Here is a 20473-nt window from a genome sequence, read left to right on the forward strand (position 1 = left end):
CTGCCTCATCCACGGATACTCTCTCTGGACCCTGTCGCCACCTCTAGGTGCTCTGTCTCAGCATTGGCATCGACATGAGACAGACTGAAGTGCGTCCATGTGCCCACCCACTAGCCGTTCCTTTAATGGCCTGGTGAGTAAGCGCCGTCTTTGCTATGAAGCCCTTGCAGTGCCCACGTTGCCTGTGTCATATTTTCTCTGGTGTCAGCATGTGAACAAAGAAGAAGGAATGTGATCTCATTGAAATGTGAGATATCTGTGTCAGTTTTGCAAGGTCAGCTTCCGTTGGAGGAAGTGCGGTTATTTTTACAGTCCGCAGCTTGTGACTGATGAAAAGCATGCTGTAACATTATGTAAGGTGATTGATTGTTTCTCTTAATACAAAGGCATGTGAGGAACAAGCAGAACATTTCTTGCTTAATCCAATAACTTTTTTCTATATTACATCTTTGTCAATCAGGTGCCAGAAAAAGGCTCACGGGAGAGACAGACTAACAGGAAGAGAGACCAGGAATAAGAGAGGACCAAAAGGTCAACGCTTCCGTGAAGTTGATCATTAGCAATTGCTGCCAGCACAAAAGACGGCAAGTACAAGACAGAGATAGATAGAGGGGTATTTTGTATTCTGTCAACTCATTTTTGTGGGCTTTCTTTCACACCGACCGCGTTCTATATCAATACTTAGATTAATGGCCATACCTTATTTTTTAAATGTATGCCACGGTAACTGTTTTACTCCACAGAAGATATTTTGTATTATTCTCATGTTATTTCTGGCTCGTATGCCTTCTAGCCGTGGTTGTGCTGTTTCCATAGAGATGCATAACCTACACGTTAGAGCTGCAAACGAGGCCCCAGAGAGCAAAATCTGACCAGAACGAAAAACGCCCCAAAACGGAGGGTTCAGAGGGTTAACGCTTTTTGTCGGCTCTGCAGTTTCCATGACGACTAGGACCATTGAATAGGCAACATAATTCTACTATGACTCAATTTCTCTTGTGACCACAGCCGCCGTCTCTCTTACACATGGGATGTACAGCATGACGTTGTCTTTGCTGAGTTAAAGGAAATTCCTTCCTGTTGAAAAACTCTGCTGGTGGAATTGAAAAGTGGTGGATTACACAGCAGTGCCTCCAATGCACCGGTTGAGTCCCTGGGCTGTGCTGTCTATTCTCCCAGGGGGAAGTAACACAACTACTACTCATTATCTCATTACCTCAATGCTAGTAATTTGGTCATCCAATGATTTTTTGTGTCTCTTTGTGAGCTCATTGTATCAGCAGATTTTCTCTAGTGCTCTTTTTGTTCGGGCGATGAAGCTGAACTCTTGTTCTTCTTGTTCTGTTGTGTGTGTAGGCACCACACTTGCCACAGTTCTGCAAATCTCCATAGTAACAGTCTTTTAGTCATTTTGGTACTGAATGAAAACGTTGTACACAAGGACTCGCGCAGGTGTGACTTATGTTATATTCAGAGGGATCTATATATATCTATGATTGCACACATCTGTCTTACTGCAGATGAAGTTGCATGGAAGTAGCATGTGTGTGCAGTTATTATTTTCTCCTTCACGCTTCTTATCTGCCAGATCTGTTTCATCCATCCATTTCAATCCATCCACAACATCTATTGTAAAGCATTTAACTCATAGTGGCTGCCTCAAATCTGCAGCTTCAATGTTAAAGCCGTATTAAGTAGATGTCAATCGCTGCTGAACTATTTATATTTCACTTAAAATTTGCAAAGGCTTTTATACAAAACCTTGAATCAGCAGTGAAACTACATATGGTGCTGTACTGTATGTTGTACAGATTGTAAAAATAATTCAGATAGTATTTCATAAACACATCTGACTAGAATGCGTTTTGCTATTACAGCAACAGATACACCAAAAGAAAATGTAAATAAGGCTTTGTTTCCACCAAGAAATATTACTGTAAAAAATGCAGAAACCATTGTGAATGTTCTTTCCTTTACTGCCCATCCCTAAAGAGCTGCTATTAAAAATGACTGTGAGGAGGGTTTGCCTACTGGGAAATTAAGTTTTTCTCTGTATCAATCTAAAGTATTCCCCTTTGGTCCAATTGGTTAATCAAAATAGATGCAATTAATGCAAATACAAATATACCACATCACAAGATCCTGCTCCATTTGTTCAAATACTGACTTCTCTGTGAATAACATGAATGTGATGTGGTGGTGAAAAACACCCCATGGAATATCACTAAAATATTACCCATGGCTGTTTCACAAGAATATTTGTGAAAATGGTCTAAAGCAATTATCCTGTTGTTTGAAGTGCTACATTGTTGTGATTATTTCCCATTACATACCTGCAGGCTCGGACCTTAGCAATCTTCAGTTTAAATGACAACAGCAGCATAAAGGCACCCTAAACTCACTTTCCTTGCATTTTTTTGGGTTTTACATCAGGGCTTTCAGACAATATATTCACATCCGAGCCACATCCTGGACACAAATAACATGTGCCTCTGTCTTTGCCTTTTTATTTCCCCCCCGACGCACAAGTTCACCCTATTGTACAACAACCCGGCCTTAAATATTCCAGCCAGGGTCTGTGTATGTTTCATGAGCAGGAATGTGTATCATTCAAACAAAACAGGGGGGAACAAGTACTGTAAATAACCCCCCTTAAATAAAAACCCACCCATACAGTAGCCACTCTAATTCCATAGGAGTACTATACATACATTGTTTATGAGGGAATGGAAACTTGAAAAAAGGTTGTGTGGGAGTGACACCAGCCTTCCTGAATATTTTCTAAAATAATTAAGACCCAACCCCCATTTGCTTTACTTTACCTGTCTCTTTCCACGACTAAGCCAGAAAGCAGTGTTAGATGAGGTATTTCAATTTCAATTTAAATGAGAAAAACTATATTACATTGTAAAAACACTCCATTAGACGAGATTCTATTTTAAAAACGTTGCTTTAATAAAATATAGTTTAGCCTATTATGATGAAATAATCTTGAACTCAATCATTAAACTTAGGTGTTTTTTCAATGCATTGCCAAGTGTTATAACGTTAATAGAATAGTGATGTCTAACAGTTGGTGGAGCCCACTTGCAGCAGCATAAAGGCTTTCGTCTGTCGGGTCGTCTCATATTTTAGTTTTGTCAAACAAACAACCATAAAGAAAAGTAAGAAGTCGCCCAGTATTTATTTTCATCACGCTGCCTGTTCATCCCTCAAAAAACGTGTTTCTCTGACTCACAGTGCGGCGACTGAGTCAACCAGCGCCGGATATTTTTAACAACAACACCGGATGTGAGGGAGCGGGTGGACATCTTCCCCCAAAAGAGGTTATCTTCATATCACGCGAAGACACGAATACGGTAGCTGGTAGAGAACTAACTGTACATTTATGGTCCCACCACGAAGTTCCACTTTTTATTTATTCTACTCGTGGCTGAATGTGAGCACTGCACCTTTAAAACAAAGCCTCCGTCCGCCGACTTCAGTCCCAACCGCCGGCCGCTGGCCGCGCGCGGCCGCCGAGCGCGCGCGACTTCTACCGGTCGACCGGCGGCGCTTTAGCTTCGTGTTTAGCTAGTTGCACTACTTTGACGTACTTTTTAAAAATGTGTATTTCTTTTAAGAGAGAGCGAGAGAAAGAGATGCGGAGGGCGCGGTGTTGAATGAAGGTTCCCCGCTGGGACTGTAAGCGGGCGGAGGGAGGAGGAGGTGCAGGAGGAGGAGGAGGAGGGGAAGGGGGGGGGGCAGGCAGTTCTAGGCTTTGCGGGGTCGTCCGGGCTATCGGATCCGGGATCTGCTGCTCGTATTTATAACCAGACAGACGGCGGCTTGTTCGGGGCAGCGGAGCGGAGCTCGGGCGGTTTCTGTGAGGAGGACGCGTTGGAGTCTCGTTAACTTTACTTTTTTTCCACGCCGGTCTTCAACAAGAAGAGGGAAGTTGGGAGTAAGAGGAAAAAGTTTTTATCCTGGACCCTCGTCCCCCTGCGGAGACTACGCGAGTTGTGAGCTAACGTTAATGATTCCCTCAGAGTTACAACAATATCCTTCTGTTAGACGACTTTAACCGCGGAATATAACTAACGTCACCTGTTGCTTCGCTTTATTGAAGCGGAAACTTCACAATGGATAAATACGAAGATTTCGGACTCGAGGCGAGTAAGTTTATTGAGGACCTCAACATGTATGAAGCGTCCCGCGACGGCTTGTTTCGAACGAGGAGGGATGCGGGAAATAACCCCGACTTTGAAGAAACCAGGAGAGTTTTCGCTACTAAAATGAATAAAATACACATTCAGAAACAGCAAGAGGAGATGGCCAAAAACAACCAGGCCATGAAAATGAACGGGGCCCATAGCAGCGCGCACTACACCAAAGACAGACCCCCCATCAACAGCTACAGGCAGCCGTGCGAAGCGGCGGCCAAGCCCCCGATGCTCTCCGGCCCGCTGCCCAACCAGCACGCCCTGTCCGACGGCCAGAGACACCACGCGGCCGGCCAGCCCGAACCTCCGGCGGCCAGGGCGTGTGGCTACGGCAACAACTACGACTGCTCGTCGCCGGTGTCTGGCCGCTACCCGGTCAGCCCCTCGGCAGCCTGGGCCCCCTCCAGAGAGAGCCAGCCTCCCCTGTCGCTGGGGTCCAGGCAGCAGCCCCAGCAGATTGAGCCCGCCCCCCAGGCTTTGAACCCGAGTCCGGCCTCGTCTTGTGCCGGTGCGCTCCGCGGATGGGCAGGAGAGCCCTGTGGCTCGGGTGGAGCCGACCTTCTCCCCGCCCTGCCTCTGAGTGCCTTCCCGGCGGGAACGCAGCAGGCCTCCACTCACGCTGGGGCCCATTACGCGCCACCTTCTCCAATCTCGAGACCCTCCGGCAGCCACAGTGGTCCTCTGACAGCGTCCTCGCTCCTACCGGGACCTTCTGAAACAACTCTACCCAAATCCCGGGTGGCATCTGCGGCCTTGGTTCCTGCCAATGTGTCCAAAAGCGTCAGCCAGGGTCAAGGTCAGAGCCAAATGGCGGTCTGTGGACACGCCGTCGGCGCCGAAGCTAAAATCAAGTGCCCTTCGAAGCCCGTCCAGCTATCCTGCCAGTCTCTCCATGCACAGCCGCCCCAACAGGCGCCTTCAGCAGCTGAAATGAAGTTAGAAGCCCTCACCGATCAACTAGAAAAGGAGATGGACGCCCAACCAAAGGCTGACTTCTTCGGTAAGGCAGTTTAAAACGATCCAAATTCAACAAGGGGCTTCTTTCTGCCAGGTAGACTGCGGCGGTAAAACCCATCGAAAGACAGAACCGCCCACCCACAGTTGAGAACATAAATCCCTTGACTTTTAATTGAACGTTTACCGGCACACACTGTCGCCCTTCTTCTGTGTTTCCCTTAACACACACATTATATTCTGCGCTGGCTGTGTGTTCCTGTGTTTACATTTTTGGTGCAACCCAATTGTCCTTAAGTCAGCGGCATCTTTGATGGTCTTTGCTGATGGAATAGCTGAACCCATTAGCCTAGCTTCTCTCTTCTGTTCTTCTTTGGAATGCAGACAAAATCATTTCTCTAATTTGTTTCCTGTCCTTTTTTTAAAAACGATTCATTGTCCGCCCACCGCCCACAAACCCTTCAGCAGTAAAAGGTGGGGCCGGGGCCAGACGGAAGAATGTTGCCCTCTATCTCTTCCCAGAGATTTAATGCAGTACGAGACAGCGTTGATGACTGAAGTCATTAGTTAGACGTTGATCACTGCAGTCAGCTCTGTGCTCCATTAAGTCTGTGATGGTTTTAATGGCAGTCCCCCATGAGGAGTTTGTTTCCTTATCAGGGGCTGTTTTCACATTACATCAGAGCGGATCGGTGCTGGCACATTTCTTCTAACTCTTTTGTGAGCATGCCGTGCACGCTTGTGCAAGTGATGAACATACGCACACGGGGGAAATTATGTGAATAATAACACCTATGATTACTATTTCTGGTACATAACAAGAAACCATACTGCTGTATAATAATACAGAAGACCACACACATATTTATCTTTTAGATACTTGGCGTTTTGTGATCTAGCACCCTCGTATATGTTGGAATTATGCACACTTCAAATGTATTGAATTATTACAGATTCATATAAAAGAAGTAAAGTTTTGCAGCTAAATTAAAACCGATAAACAAGGTCACTGGCCGAGCAACAGAGGCTGGGATGGGTTGTATAAGAATGTCCATCATCAGCAGAATACCCTGGTTTCTATTCCTGCTATCACTGCATCGGGACGGTAGGGGCGCTGTCAGGGAATCAATGCGACATCAAAGGAACACATGCAGTAAAATGAGACGGGATATTCTGTACCTGAGTGTGTTGGTCCCGGTGGATCCTGGTGCTCTTATGCTAGCCAGATGTTCACAGTCGAGGCCATTCGTGAAGACGGGATGTCCCCCCAATGGGAAAGCATGACGGCGAGGGACAGAGAGGATGAGATGGGGGATTTCCCTGCGTTTGAATCGGTGTGCCTCTGTGTGCAAGGCGAGCTGTTATGGCGTAGGTCAGAGTCACCGCCAGGCTCAAGAACAGCACAGCGACGTGGAGGTGGCGGATGTGTGGGAGAGCAGTCCCAGGGTGTGCAATCACCTGAAGTGCAGGTTTAAAGTGATACTGTACCGGCCTTTTTGTTCTCATTCATTCCCACACATGGTTCCTGTTTGGAGTTTTTCACTAAACCATGGCTCATCCTCTGAGTCAGGGTTTCATGCCAGAATAAAACCGTGCGCCGTCAGTGTGCTTCACTTCTTTGCCTTCTCAGCTGCGGGAAAAATGATATTTGTGAAAATTCTTTTGTATATTGTCATATTTGTAGATTCTATTTGTCTTTGAAGTTTTCCAGTTAAAGATACGGTTTCTTTTAGTCTGACGGAAAGAACATGATGTGCTTTTTATAAGTCTCTTCCGGCGCCGTGATGGTGTTTAACATATCCAGTGAGCAGTATCCCCACGCAGGGATTCATCAGCGCTCCCAACTGTACACCAAGTACCGATTGGCTAAATTTCAGCTGGAGGTTCTGGGAAAATGAGTCCTGTGCCAAACGGGTGCACCAAGGGAACTGTGAGGAATGTTTGAAGGAAGAGAGCAAGGAATTTTGTATATGAGGTCTTAAGATACAAACGGGAGGGGAGCCCCAGTTGAGTTTCGAGGTGCCTGCGGTGCAGCCGAGTATACAAACGGAGAGAGATTTAGGAGCAGCTTCCTAGACGCTTCTTTGTCCTTGGCCACAAGAAAGACATGAAAGGATATGGGATTTATAGACACGAACATCCAGGAGGGGAGAAGTGGTGGGACATCCTAGTGAAGTCCCCCCACAGACTCCTCCTCTGACTTTCACTGACCCATACTCACAGAACTTTAACTCTTCCTTCTTCTTAGATTCTTGGCTTATACAGTTTTTCTTGTGTATGTGTGTGTGTGTGTGTGTGTGTGTGTGTGTTCGTGTGTGACATCCCCTCATGCATCTCAGTGTGTCTTTTTGTCTATCAATAAACAGCTTATAGGCTGCGGTAAATGGCAGATGGAATTAGGCCATTGATATAGAGAAACGTCATCTTTTATTGCTTAGTCTCTTAAAGTTGTTGCCTCGTCCTTTAAATTTGTTCTTAAAAAATTAAAAAAAGAATTCCACCAACCTGAGTCAGCTCTAATAACCAGCGAGCACAGTAGTCAGCTAAAAATAAAGTAAACTAGAAGGAATGGACAAGGTGGAGACGGTTACCTAAATGTCATGGATATCACGGTGTAATAGTTATCTAATGGTGCTTGATTGTAGCGTGGAAGGCAGTCGACATCAGACAAAAAAAGAGCAGCCGCCATATGAGACACATCACAACTCCACCTGGGATGTTTCTACACGCGTGATGTGCAAGGCTTGCTGCTTTTCATGTTTGAGTCGTTGTGGATGTTTCATGGATGAAACTTTGAAGTAACAAAGCTGAGCAGCTGCTACAACGTATAGCCATGGTCGGTGGTGTCTATGTGCTGGGAGTTTTCACATTTGGGAAAGGTGAAAGGGGTTTGGTAAGGTGAAGTTTTTGGCCCCCACTTAAAGCAGGCACCCAGTCTGCAAAGCAATCATGCTGCTTTGGAATATGGGACTCCTGCCAAAGACAGATTTGTAGTGCCCAATCTGCAAAGAGTTCACTTTTACTGCTTTTTTTTGTTCACATGGCGCATTCTAATCAAAGCTGTAAAGACAGTTAGGAAACATTTCCACGGCCCGGTGGCCCATCTCGCAAAAAGTCCTGAATCAGTCGACTGTGTGTCGGGTCTCTGACATGAAGTGTTTGGAGTCCACATTCACAAAAGACATTTTTCATGCACACAGCTTACATACGATAAAAACATTCTTCTGCTTTCTAATAATATCCCCCTTTTATCTCTAAATCTTTTTTCCAGGCCATGGGGGCCCCTGATGATGTGTCCTTTGTTGTGGCATTAGGAGAGGCTTAACACATATACTATATATAACCCCGTTGTATATTGTATTACAGAAAGTCTAAAAAAAGAACCATTTGAAGGTTATTAAATGCAACAAGTAACTTTTGGGGAGGCGGCCGCGTGATGTGTGTTGGATACAGTGAGAACAGAAGTGTCTTTGTCAGCGCGCTAGCAGGACCTGGGCCGGGCCGCTAGCCGCTCTCCTGCTCAGCTCTATTTCCTTCTCGCCGGGGAGTTTTTCTTTAAAAACAACATGCACACCACACAAATAAGCTCATGCACACACATCGTCACTCTGAAAAAGAAGCTCGAGGTCTTTCCTCAGTGCTCGTATCAAACTGTATCTGATGGATTGAGCTGCTAGCGGTCAGGGATGCCACTTTAACGGCCTCCATGCCGCAGAGTACACACTCCGAGGGAAAGGTGGAGATTGGCAGTGAACTGGTGCGAAAGGGAGGGTGATGTTTCCATGCCAGGTCCCAGGAAAGCCGTGTTGCATGAGCGGTTCCAGAACAAAAAAAAAGCTTGTGTTTGTGTTTTTGATAAACAGTCGAAAGTCAAAGGGGAGATTATACATTAGTGCACGGTGTGCGCTCATGTGACCTGCTTCTGGGTCTTTTATAGTTTTTCACTTTTTACATTGTGCTCGACTCATACCGGGCTTGGATGAGTGGATGGATTATTAATGACATCAAGCCGCCGCATTCACTGTGTGTGTAGTTAGGGAAGGAACATTCTGATTATGATCAAAGTCTTTCTCAACAAACCTTTTACTGTCTGAGCCAAGTCAAATAAGCAAATCAGGATATATTTCAATGATGCGGCCCTGCTCCCAGTTTCCTGACTTTTTGCAGTGATGTATTTTCTTTGTCTCCATTGTTTTTGTTTGGATTATTCTGGATCTCAACCCCCTCTTCTGTGCCCTTTTATCTTGATACAGTAGACTAGTCTTAGTTTCTACCTCCGATGTAAATGGGTTGATCAAAAAGCGTATTAAATTGAAAGGCACAAGTGGCTCCCTTCTCTGACATTGGCTGTGATGTGCTTCAGGTGCCTGTGTTAAATGCAACAAGGCGGTGCATGGGGCCAGCCAGGCCTGCCAAGCTATGGGAAGCCTCTACCATGACAGCTGCTTCACCTGCAGCGCCTGCAGTAAGTAAACGCACACACACCTTCACTCACACTTTCACAGGTTAAGCTCACGTCACCTCCCGACTTATAGGCTGCCACAGAACTTGTGCTCTTGATTAAAAATTGAACCATTCAGTGCCCCCGAGCAGAAACCAACAATAATTTGGGGGTTGGTGTCCCGTGCTTACTGGTGTTTGGTTTCTGGGTGTGTCAGTCACACAAGGACGAACAAAGCAAGACTTTTTTTGGCCAACCTAATTTATCCATCTGTCAAGAAAATAACATCTAGTGTACAGTGAGTTAGTCAGACAGTATCCAAGCCTGGTGGAGACTGAGAACCATTGACTTATGAAACCACAAATCCCACGCAGGAAAGGCGAGGGCACTTTGGGACCCAGTTGTTCAGAAATACTCAACATAATACTCAATACAACATTTCAACAGACAACGTCTGTTCTTTGTTTCAAATCCCAGACCTGGATGCAGTTTTTTACTTTTAAGACACAAGAACTTTAAACAGACAACATTATACCCGGTTGATAAGTTCCATTCCCTTTTCACAGTTTCCTCCTTTGGGACCCGTGTATTGTGTGTCATGTTAGATTTGTGCTCCGACCAATTAAAATCTCTGTCCCAATTATGAGAAGGGTATGCGGAGTATGTGCGGCACTGCGGTGACCCTCTACTCGGGCCTGTTATTCCACAGCACCTTCGACCTTGCTGATTACACCCCCAAATATATGATGGACACTGTTTTTTTTCCCCCTTCTGTATTGTGTGTTTATACATGTGTGTGGAGGAGACACAACACATGCCTCTCAGGCCTTTCTCCATGTGGGAGCATGACGGCTGTGCTGGCTGTAAGTGGGCCTGGAGAGAGGCCTCTCAGCGTCGATGAGGGGGTCGGGGGGGTTGCAGGCATAGGGGCAGTCAGTAGGTCTGGCTCCGGGAGGACACTGGGAGCTGTTATGTCAGCTCAGCGCAGCGAGCTGGGAGGGCAGTGTGGGGGACAGGAAGACCATTGAGTGAGAGCCCACCGCACGCAGCACTGCAGGCGGGGGCGCGCTGATACGCACGTGCACTCATGCTGTGCCCACACGGTAAACGGCACGATGCCGTTGAATATACAGAGCCTGTTCACGAGGCCTCCCTCCTCATCCTCCCCCAGGGTCAATTTGTCAAGAGATCCGTCGTTGTTATGGAGTTGTGTAACAGGTTTCATGACTGCGAGCTCACTCTCCTGCTCTCGCCCCACTTGTTCCTCTAAGGGGCCTGAGAGCCAGGAGGACATTCAGGCTGCAGGGCCTCAGAGGGGCCCCCCTGCCGGCCAGTCGTCGGTAGGCCTGACGGGGCACAAACAGTTAACGGAACAACCCAATTCCAGTTGGAGATTAAGCTCAAGTTGGTAATCGGGGGAACTTGTTTACACATTTGCCGACTTAAAAGAAAGAAATCACTTCTCCTTATGTGAGATATTCTTATATATAGTATATTTATGTTGTTTTTAAGGAACACTGGTGCAAAAACTCTCCCTCACATTCTGCTTTTCTTAATATAAAGTCAGACTACCCAAAACACAGCTTCTAAATGCAGGGAAGAAAGATTTCTTTGATATTTAAACATACCTAAATATCTTTTGCAAGGCCGGAAGTGACTTGGAATGTGGAATCGGCGTATGAGATGCTTTTTTATTTTACGCACAGGAAGGAAGGGGGTTGAGTCCCAATTAGGAGGACATGGCACAGTCATTGTGAACTTCATATTCTCTAAATGGGATAACATAATGGAATTCATAGAATGTTTTAATTATAAAATGGCCTTGTGTTTTGTTCTGTCCCTCAGGTATTTTACATTTTTATGAAAGAGCAATAGTCACAGTTCTTTTCAAATAGCCGGTCCCGACTGCTGACTTTAATTAAGCTCTTATCTCTCCGGAAAGCTTAGCGCTTTCTCTCTCTGACTCACTGGGAAAAAAAAGACGGGACTGCGAAGAGGAGGGATGGCCCATATCTGACTTCCATTCCCTGTCCTCCTGCCCATTTTCCTTTAGGGACACACTGCCAAGACTGTCTTCAGTAATGGCCGAAGGCCAGCTACACAAGTAATGTGTAACTAAGCTAGTTATTGTGTTCGCCTTGGTAAGAGCTTGATTGAATGACCCTTATTATCATAATAAAGTAAGGTCATGTAGCAGTGAATAGGTGGTTCAGAGAATGTCACCTGTCATTCATATTAAAAAAGGAATGTTTTAGTTTTTTTTAGTTTTCAGTTTCCTATTTTGTTTTTGCCCTCAGATTTGCTTTGAAAAAATCTAATTGGTATTGTGGTATATAAATGAATCTTAAACTGTTCATGGACAAGATAACCATAATATTACGGTCTGCTTTAGGCAATTGCAGAAAATCACAGTGCCTCATCACATGGATGCAAATATCAGTGATAAAAAAGAAAGCTCTTGATGTCCTAATACTGATATACTGTATTCAGTGTGGCAAAATGTTGGTCAATATACAGTATAATCTCACAGACATTACTGTACCATTGCCCAACACCACAATATCCAACTATGGGATGAGCCAAGATATGGTTCTAATGCTGACTTATTCTGAAGAAAGCCCTATATTCCAAATGTGCTTTACCTACATGTCTTCAACTGCATGTGAAACTCCTCATGGCTGAGTTACTGTGTGAGACTATCTGGATACAAACATTCAGGTTGACTGAGCACGGGCGATAAAGAAGGCTCCTGTTGACCAGGGTTAACCCCCCCTCTCTCCTCCCCCGCTGCTCCCGCCTTCACCTCCCCACTGCAGAAATGTCAGGAATGTTTTCTCTTCCTGTGGGACCTGGGCAAGAATAGCTATGCAGAGTGGTTTTATTTGTGTGTGTGGACTTGATATAAGAAGCCAGCTCCAGACCATAGCATTATTAAAGCAGACAGAGAGACAGGAAGCATACAAAGCCTGTGGAGACACCAGGAAGGAACAGTGAAGAAGGATAGCAGGTGGTTGGAGGTCTTGGCCGGGGGTCGCCGCGAAATCCAATATAGAAAAGTGTTTAATCTGTTACACCTGTCTAGTAATTGAATTTAATCAGCAGTTTTAGCCACACGTCTTTGATCCAGATGTGTTCCTGGTCCTACCGCAACCCGCTGTGTGCCCCAGCAATATTATATTAAGACACCAGCACAAGAGCCATTCGTTTGATTGATCTGCCCGGAATTCAGCAAGATATACTGAATATTGCAAGAGGGTCCATTACTTTCGAATGGGTGTAATTAATCACCGCCGCCTTTATGCATTAGTGCTCTAACTATTTTCTGAGACTGGTCTCATTGCTTTGCAGGATTTTCCAGTAAGACGATTCAACATTCTGCTGTTGACTTTCCTTTTCTCGTCTGCTTTAATCTGCTTGTTGTAATTCAATAATAGAACAGGTTATGATAGGTGTAATGATACAAGCAGACGTTTCTCTGTGTGTTTCTACAGGTCGAAGGCTGAGAGGGAAGGCGTTCTACTATGTCGGAGGGAGGGTTTTCTGTGAAGAGGACTTCCTGGTGAGCAGTCAATACACAATCAATATGTCGTAGACCTCAACTCCGCTATTTGGCCTTTCCATGCGTTAGGTTGAGATAACATATTTTGCCCAGGCAACGTCTCTATTGCCTCATGGTTTCCAAACCTCTGTATTTATAAAACGAGAGGTTAACAGTTTATCCTTAAATCCCCTTTCAATCTTCAACTTAAACACTATATATTGGTAAGCGACTTTGACCTTATCAACACTTGTTTTTTATCTGATGCCACTGATTCATATCAATGCCCTCCCTTTGGGGGGAATGGAAGGTCCCTAACTAGAGAGGCTGCTTAGCAATGGTTCATGGGGTGGAGGGCGGTCAGGCCATTCACACCAGTGCAGAAGGACTGTGTTTACTCAGAAATAATAGAAATGGAGAATGTAATTGAACACCATTAAAATCCCCGTGGAGGCATTTGTTGTAATTTCCAACACATATTTTCCGTTTTGCACGTGGCATTTTCATTGGAAATCCATCCTCCTTTTGTTTGTATTTTCCCAACAAATCCTTCACGCTGTCGGTAGCTCTGTGTGCGTGTTCCCTCCCCCCAAAAGCTTGTTCCTCAAATAAAATCCTATTTTTTACTGAATTAAATATGCTGTCTTTCTCCCCCTATGTGCTCCTCTTCTACTTACTGACACTGCTCATACAAGTAAACACATGAGCAAGTCGACCCGACTGACAAACACCGTATTTATTGCGCTCCTTTCGAAGGAACCACACCGACTTTGTTTTAGGGACTCGCTCACGTTTAAACTGCATATTTTTTTGCTCTCAAAGAGGGAAAGTGTAAGCACTTTTAAAGAGCATGTTTGAGTGAAACTACACATGTCACTTCACCATTTAGGCTTCTTTGGATTGTGCCCTGGAGACGTAGTGGAGCTGTTTAGTGCTCAGTCTGAAAAAGAGCAGAGATTTCAGTCATCCGTTAAATAACCAAATTCCAATCACATCACCGCCGTCTGTTCTCTGCCTGTTGAAGTACTCTGGTTTCCAGCAGTCGGCAGACAAGTGCAACGCATGTGGACATCTGATCATGGACATGGTGAGTGTCTGTTCCTTCCCTCTAGTCGTGTACTGCTGAGTGATTTGCGTGTCTGTGTGTTTGTGTGAATGGGTCCGAGCCAAGCAATCCTTTCTGTGGGCACATCTGGATAAAGACTCAAGAGGAAGCATGTGCATGTCTCCCTCTGTCTGACACACACACACAGACTCATGGGTAAAAAAAAGAACATACAAAGCATGTGATCAAGTAAAGGGAGCAGCATCTAAAGGATAATTTTTAGGGATGATTCTAAACATCATACAGCATGTTGTATGTGTATGATTCTTTGTTTTCAGTACAGTTATTTACATGTGAATATCTGAGTCCTCTTGCCTGCCTGCTCCAATGTTCCAATAGACTCACATGCAAAGTTCATCTTATCTTAAAATCAAAAATGTTATTCAGAACAATGACTATTTTGATATGATTGACGAGACAAATTGTGTGGAATTCTTTGATTCATTAATTCAAGCCTTGACGTCCAGATGTTGGTAAGCCATTCCTCTGTTGATAGATCCTGCAGGCCCTCGGGAAGTCCTACCACCCGGGCTGTTTCCGCTGTGTCATCTGTAACGAGAGCCTTGACGGAGTGCCCTTCACCGTGGACACCGAGAACAAGATCTACTGTCTCAAAGACTACCACAGGTGAGCGTCATTTGTTCCAAGGGAAGGAGGTGATCACATGATCACATGACCTGGCTTTAGCTGTGCTGAATTAATTTAGCATCACACGCGGAAAGGTCCAGGTGTCTTATTGCAGTTGACAGCACGGCCCCCCTAACGTCTCCCTGCTACTGCTGGATGTGGCCTCGAAGGGTCGACTGAGTCTATTTGCCGCGTGTGGCAGACACATGAGAAGTGTAGCCAGGAATGAAAAGAGAGGGTGGGGGGTAAAGATCACTGTCCAGTCAGAGACGCGAGGAGTGGCGTGCAGCCGTGACTCCTCTGGGCCAAACCCAACAGCAACATGCTCAGTTAACGACAGAGGGGGAAATCAATGTGTTGTGAGTGCGAGAACGCTTTGAAGCTGTGCCTGTAGCACTTGAACCTTTTCCTCTTGCTCCTGGGACAACGTGAACAACGCAGCCGGCCACGAGGACAATCCCCGTCTGGAAGCTCTGTACGCTGATTCAATCAGACCAACCTTTTGGTGTATTCAGTACGTGTAACTTAAGCCACAGTCATGACCGTCCTCACTGAGAGGCTCTTTGTTATCCCCTCAGACGTCCAGGTGTCAGCCATGTGTGCAGAAGTAATGGCTTGATTTAACTCTACCACTCTCGTTTTCTACTCCCATTTGAATTTGAGGAATTTAAATGCAGTTCCAACTGATGTATGACTGCCTGTCTCCTCACACTCTCCCAGGGTCCTGGCGCCTAAATGTGCAGCCTGTAACCAGCCCATCCTGCCCTCAGAGGTGAGCTCACTTTCACCTGCATTAAGGACATCATCTATTGACTTAATTCTTCTATCATGTTTGTGGTTAACTTCTCTAAGTCAATAAGTTTAACATCCCAACTCGAGACCCTTTGTGTTAAACCTGCAGCATCTGGGTTTTGTCTCCGTCACTGGGATGATGGTTTTTAACAACGTGAATGATCAGCTTTATACCTTTGCTACATCCAAAAGTTGTTGGCTCTCACCTGTGGACCCTCGAGCAACAGCGCGTCAGCAGACTGTAAATCATCACCTGCTCTTGTTTACTCAGTTATTACCCAAACATGGAACTAAACAATAAGGCCAAATGTCCCTCTGGACTACAGGGCAAACAATGGGAGGCGAATACTGTATGTGTGTGCTTTGATTGGATGTTGTGTCACGGAGGAGCAGATTAATAGTACAGTTCACACGCAGGCAGGACATGCTGGCAAAAGCAAAGAAATATCCAAAATTAGAGTTGACTTTGCTGGAATGCCCCCAGCCCTCCCCTTTGAGTAAGCAGTGAGGCCGGTATTTAGAGGAGAGGTAGTGTGTGTGTGTGTGTGTGTGTGTGTGTGTTTTTTGGGGGGGGGTCTTTGTCTGTGCATTTATGTAAGCTGTTTTTACGGATGTTCGGGGGAGTTCCCTCTCAGGCTGACATTGTAATCAGAGAAAGATGACTGAAAAAGAAAAAAAAAGCTCCTGCCTTGAGGACAAAAAGCACACAAATACTAAATGTACAGATGGAGAATTTTCTGCGACAGTTTTGGCTTCTTGTGGCTTTATTTTGTGTCTACATTCTCGTGTGCCAGTGCAATTCATAATTTAAAAGTACAGAAAATTCAGCTCTTTGCTTACAGCAGTGGGTTGTTTTTTTTGGACTAAACAGAAAAGACTGCGATTGGCTTCATTTGTTTGTCGGAATTTCATTCCAGGGGTCCGATGAAACCATCCGAGTTGTCTCCATGGACAAAGACTATCATGTGGAATGCTATCACTGTGAGGTGGGTTAAAGAAAAGCAAATGCCATATTGCTCTGAAGCCTCGCATTTGACAATGTTCCTGTTTAGTGGCTCTGAGCCAGGGACCTTCTGAATGGTTCATTAAGAGATATCATTATGAGTAGATCCCTGATCTTAATTACAGTCTTGGCGGTAATGACATGCTGCTGTGGAGAGCAGGTACGCGACACCTCATCATCCCTATCTCATCATTTTACTCAAGTGCCTCTTTTTATTTTGTGCCAAAGGCTGATTGACAGCCGCTGTTCTTCCATACATGACAATAATAATCGGAGGACTGCGAGGAGCAGAACGTGGATTTTTGCTCACCGTCCAAGCTGTTCACAGAGGAACGTCTGAACATTAGAATTCTTGATCTGTGAACATTTCTTTCTTGAAACGGCAGATCAGATTAGATTAAAATCATGCTATTGATTCAAAATCATTTTCATGTTCTATTTATGGTAAATGTGATTGTTTTACATAATGTGCTAGTATTTTATTACGTTTTTATACCATTTTCACAAAACGTTTATTCATTCATTCATATTCATTGATTAGCTATGTATCATATTTATGATGTGCATATGTATCATTTGATGTATTTATTTATAAACACATTACCAGTCAAAGGTTGAGACACTTTCTCAACCTTTGACTGGTAATGTATGAAGGGAATTCTTTATTGTCCACGGCTGCTTTTTTTTTTGTAGAAACAGATTGGCACTTCTAAAAGCTCGAATTAAAGATATCGCGGCAATTATTTCTGTCTATTTCTGCTTGCAAGTGAGGTCAATGCAGAGCAGATACCAGTTATGTGAGTCTAACCGCCGTCCGTCCCCTGCGTCCATCAGGCCTGCGCCATGGAGCTGAACGACGAGGAGGGTCACCGCTGCTACCCGCTGAACGGACACCTCCTCTGCCACTCCTGCCACCTGAAGCACACGGAGCCGGGCTGCCCCTCTCCGGTGGCCGCCGCGGCCTCCTACTGACGCTGAAGCGGGCGGACGGCGCCCCCTGGTGGCTTCGTGGATGAACTGCCCAAGCGTGACCGCGCAGTGTGTGCAATTCTTGTTGTAAAGGATTGATTAATGCAACGCATCCGATCTACGGTTTGATGCGTGTTTTCGCAGGGATGCTGATGAAGTTTCCATTATGCCTCAGGAGGTTTTCTCACAATAATGAAGGATGTAACAGACAAGGAAGCATTGCCTTAGACCCGCTGCATATGGACTTTGTGTGGCCATGTTGTTTTTTTATAACTGTAAATATCAATTGAATTGGCTGTATAAATATTTGGTTTTCAACTCATTTCGGAAACAATGTACCTCTGTCACGCTCAATCCGATTCAACCCCGAAACAATCTGGTTCTGCTCGCTTACCAGCTTTGCAATTGGAAAATAAGGATACAATCATGGTAAAGTTTAGACATGCAGTAATAACAGCTGGTGTGTATTCGTTTAAGATATATATACAAAACAGTAACAAATTGGCATTGAGCTTCCTAATAAAAAGTAACTAATATAACAACAATTTTCCTATTTTAAACAGAATTTCAGAAAGTTACATTTCCCTCTTGAGAGGGACACTTGTTGGTTGACCTGCACACATGAGCAATCATTGTGACTCGTTTTCCATCTGCAAAGTCCTGTATGATCACATCAAATGATAACGCTTCAGCGAGACCATTCCATAGAAATAAACAACGCCCCACTGCATTCCCACATCCCCAGGCCTCTGTAGCGTCCATCATTTCACAATGTCAAATAAAACCATGAGTTACTTTTTCTTCTTTTGTTTAGTCTAGCCGGGTGAAATGAGGACACAGCAAACCTCAGGCGGTATTTTTCAGATGCAGTCTGTCCTAAGCACTTATGATAGTGAGTTTTTTATTTAACCATGAAGAAGTCGGTATTAGTGTTGTAGATCAATATATTGTTGCGTTTGCAAAGTTATATTTAAAAAGACATGTATTCTATTCCTGTATTAATTCACCTACCTTTCATTTTGAATTCCTCCCTGAAATACTCATTTGGAGTGGGATGTACAGGTTTTGATAGTCTTCATTTGCCATCTAGATTTTATTCATGTCTTCAGGTTTACTAAATAAAAGCTTGCCAGTCATTTGAGTTTTTTTCATAGCCATGTGTAGTTTATGATAAAGCACAACATAACAGAATACGTACACATCTGAAACATGGGGGAAGGTCTTCATTTAAGCTGATTTTTCTCTTATAGCAAATGTTAAACTAGATGAAGAAAACAAATAGAAGATAAATTGCTTTGAAACTGGCATACAGATAGTCTTTGTTGATATCTGCTGTTACAAGGGCAACACCATTGTCTCTCACTTATAGGGGGGAGCGTTATTTATATTTATTTATTTTTTATTTATATTTAGAACAATAATGAGAACAAAAGCAACCATGATGATGATAATAATACATTAAAAAATGACTTTATGCATGAATACTATGCCAGTAAAAAGCAATAAAATACATGTATGGCTTTTAATATCTGTACTAATGTGCTACAACCATTCAAAAGACAAATAATGTATTTGTTACTTCACTTCATTGTTTGTCAGCTCTAGTTTGAAAATAGAGATTAATAATACTAAATATAATCAATTTACAACACGTTTCTTAACATTCTATCCCATTTTTGTTGTTGGCATAGGGATTCATACACAAATCACAGTAACGCAAAGGATTTCATACCACCAGATAGCAGGTATTTGTCTTTGTAATGATAAGCGCATGACTATTCTTTCTTTCTAATCCAACTTCTTCTGAGAAAACCAAGAGTCTAAAACGGAAAAAGTTCGAGCCAGCCAGGAGTCGAACCTGGAATCTTCTGATCCGTAGTCAGACGCGTTATCCATTGCGCCACTGGCCCGCATGCTAGAGCGCGGTGTCACATAAGGTATGTATACTAAGTTGTACATGTATGGATATATATTCTATGTATTCTACTTCCAGCGATATGTTCCAACAACTAAATCAACTCTCAAAATAGAAAAGATAAAAAACATCGTCGTCCGTAATGCCCTCATTAGCCAGCAGATGTCGCGGTTGGACGACGTTCCCCACCCGAGACGGACCAGTGTGTCAACAAGTACGTTAAATTAATCAATGTGCCTGTATGTTTATACAGTTCCTGACTGCGATACAAGGAGTAATGCTGCAATTAAAGAGTTAAGTTAAGTCACAGTAGCCAAAAATTATATGAAGGATGATTAGACATATTGTTAGGACCATCCAATTTATTTATCATGTATTATATAATACTATTCAATATAATCTTTATATATATATGTTTATATAATAGGCATGTGCTTTGTGTCCTCTGATGTTTTATAAAGCCAGAATGGAAAGCAGATTGCGTCGTTAGCATGAGCGCATCAGGTTAGCCAAACTTTCCTGGTGTAACAGTGTCAAGGAGCTTCAGGTTGATCTTCAGCTCTTTTACCTGTAGTTTCGCTAGTTTCGGCATCACCTCGTCGTTAAGATGAGGCTTATATATACGCGCTGATTGGCTAAATTGTATGTTAATATTTATATATTTCATATATTTAGTCAGCAATTGGCCAACCTGCTTCATAGACCCGCCTCCTGAGGGCAATTTCTCCGTGGCCCCTGGGCCGTGCAGGAAGAGCATATATTTTGCGCAGATGTAATATTTTACAAATATTACTGGGTACATTCTATATGTCAAAAAACACTAAACAAATCGTCACAATTGTAAACATTTATTTATTGGTCTATGCCCATATTACAGACATTATGGACAAACTAATAAAAAACATGTGGCGGGGCTTTAGCTGGTAA

At 44.1% G+C, this 20473-nt stretch overlaps 1 protein-coding gene and 1 non-coding gene across 2 annotated transcripts; one reads left to right on the plus strand and one right to left on the minus strand.

The window, feature by feature from the left end:
• The first annotated feature begins 3255 nt into the window (after positions 1–3255).
• Positions 3256–18784, plus strand: limd1a (LIM domains containing 1a). The gene is made up of 8 exons (XM_040165576.2): positions 3256–5202; positions 9520–9621; positions 13089–13156; positions 14160–14222; positions 14737–14867; positions 15588–15639; positions 16577–16645; positions 17497–18784. Exons 1-8 carry the CDS (start codon positions 4122–4124, stop codon positions 17632–17634), a joined length of 1704 nt encoding a protein of 567 aa, XP_040021510.2. The 5' UTR covers positions 3256–4121; the 3' UTR covers positions 17635–18784.
• A 684-nt stretch (positions 18785–19468) lies between these two features.
• Positions 19469–19541, minus strand: trnar-acg (transfer RNA arginine (anticodon ACG)). The gene has a single exon. It is a non-coding gene; the product is annotated as a tRNA-Arg (tRNA).
• Positions 19542–20473: the final 932 nt, after the last annotated feature.

This window comes from Gasterosteus aculeatus, chromosome 20 (assembly GCF_964276395.1).
Source record: "Gasterosteus aculeatus chromosome 20, fGasAcu3.hap1.1, whole genome shotgun sequence".
Lineage (NCBI taxonomy): Eukaryota > Metazoa > Chordata > Actinopteri > Perciformes > Gasterosteidae > Gasterosteus > Gasterosteus aculeatus.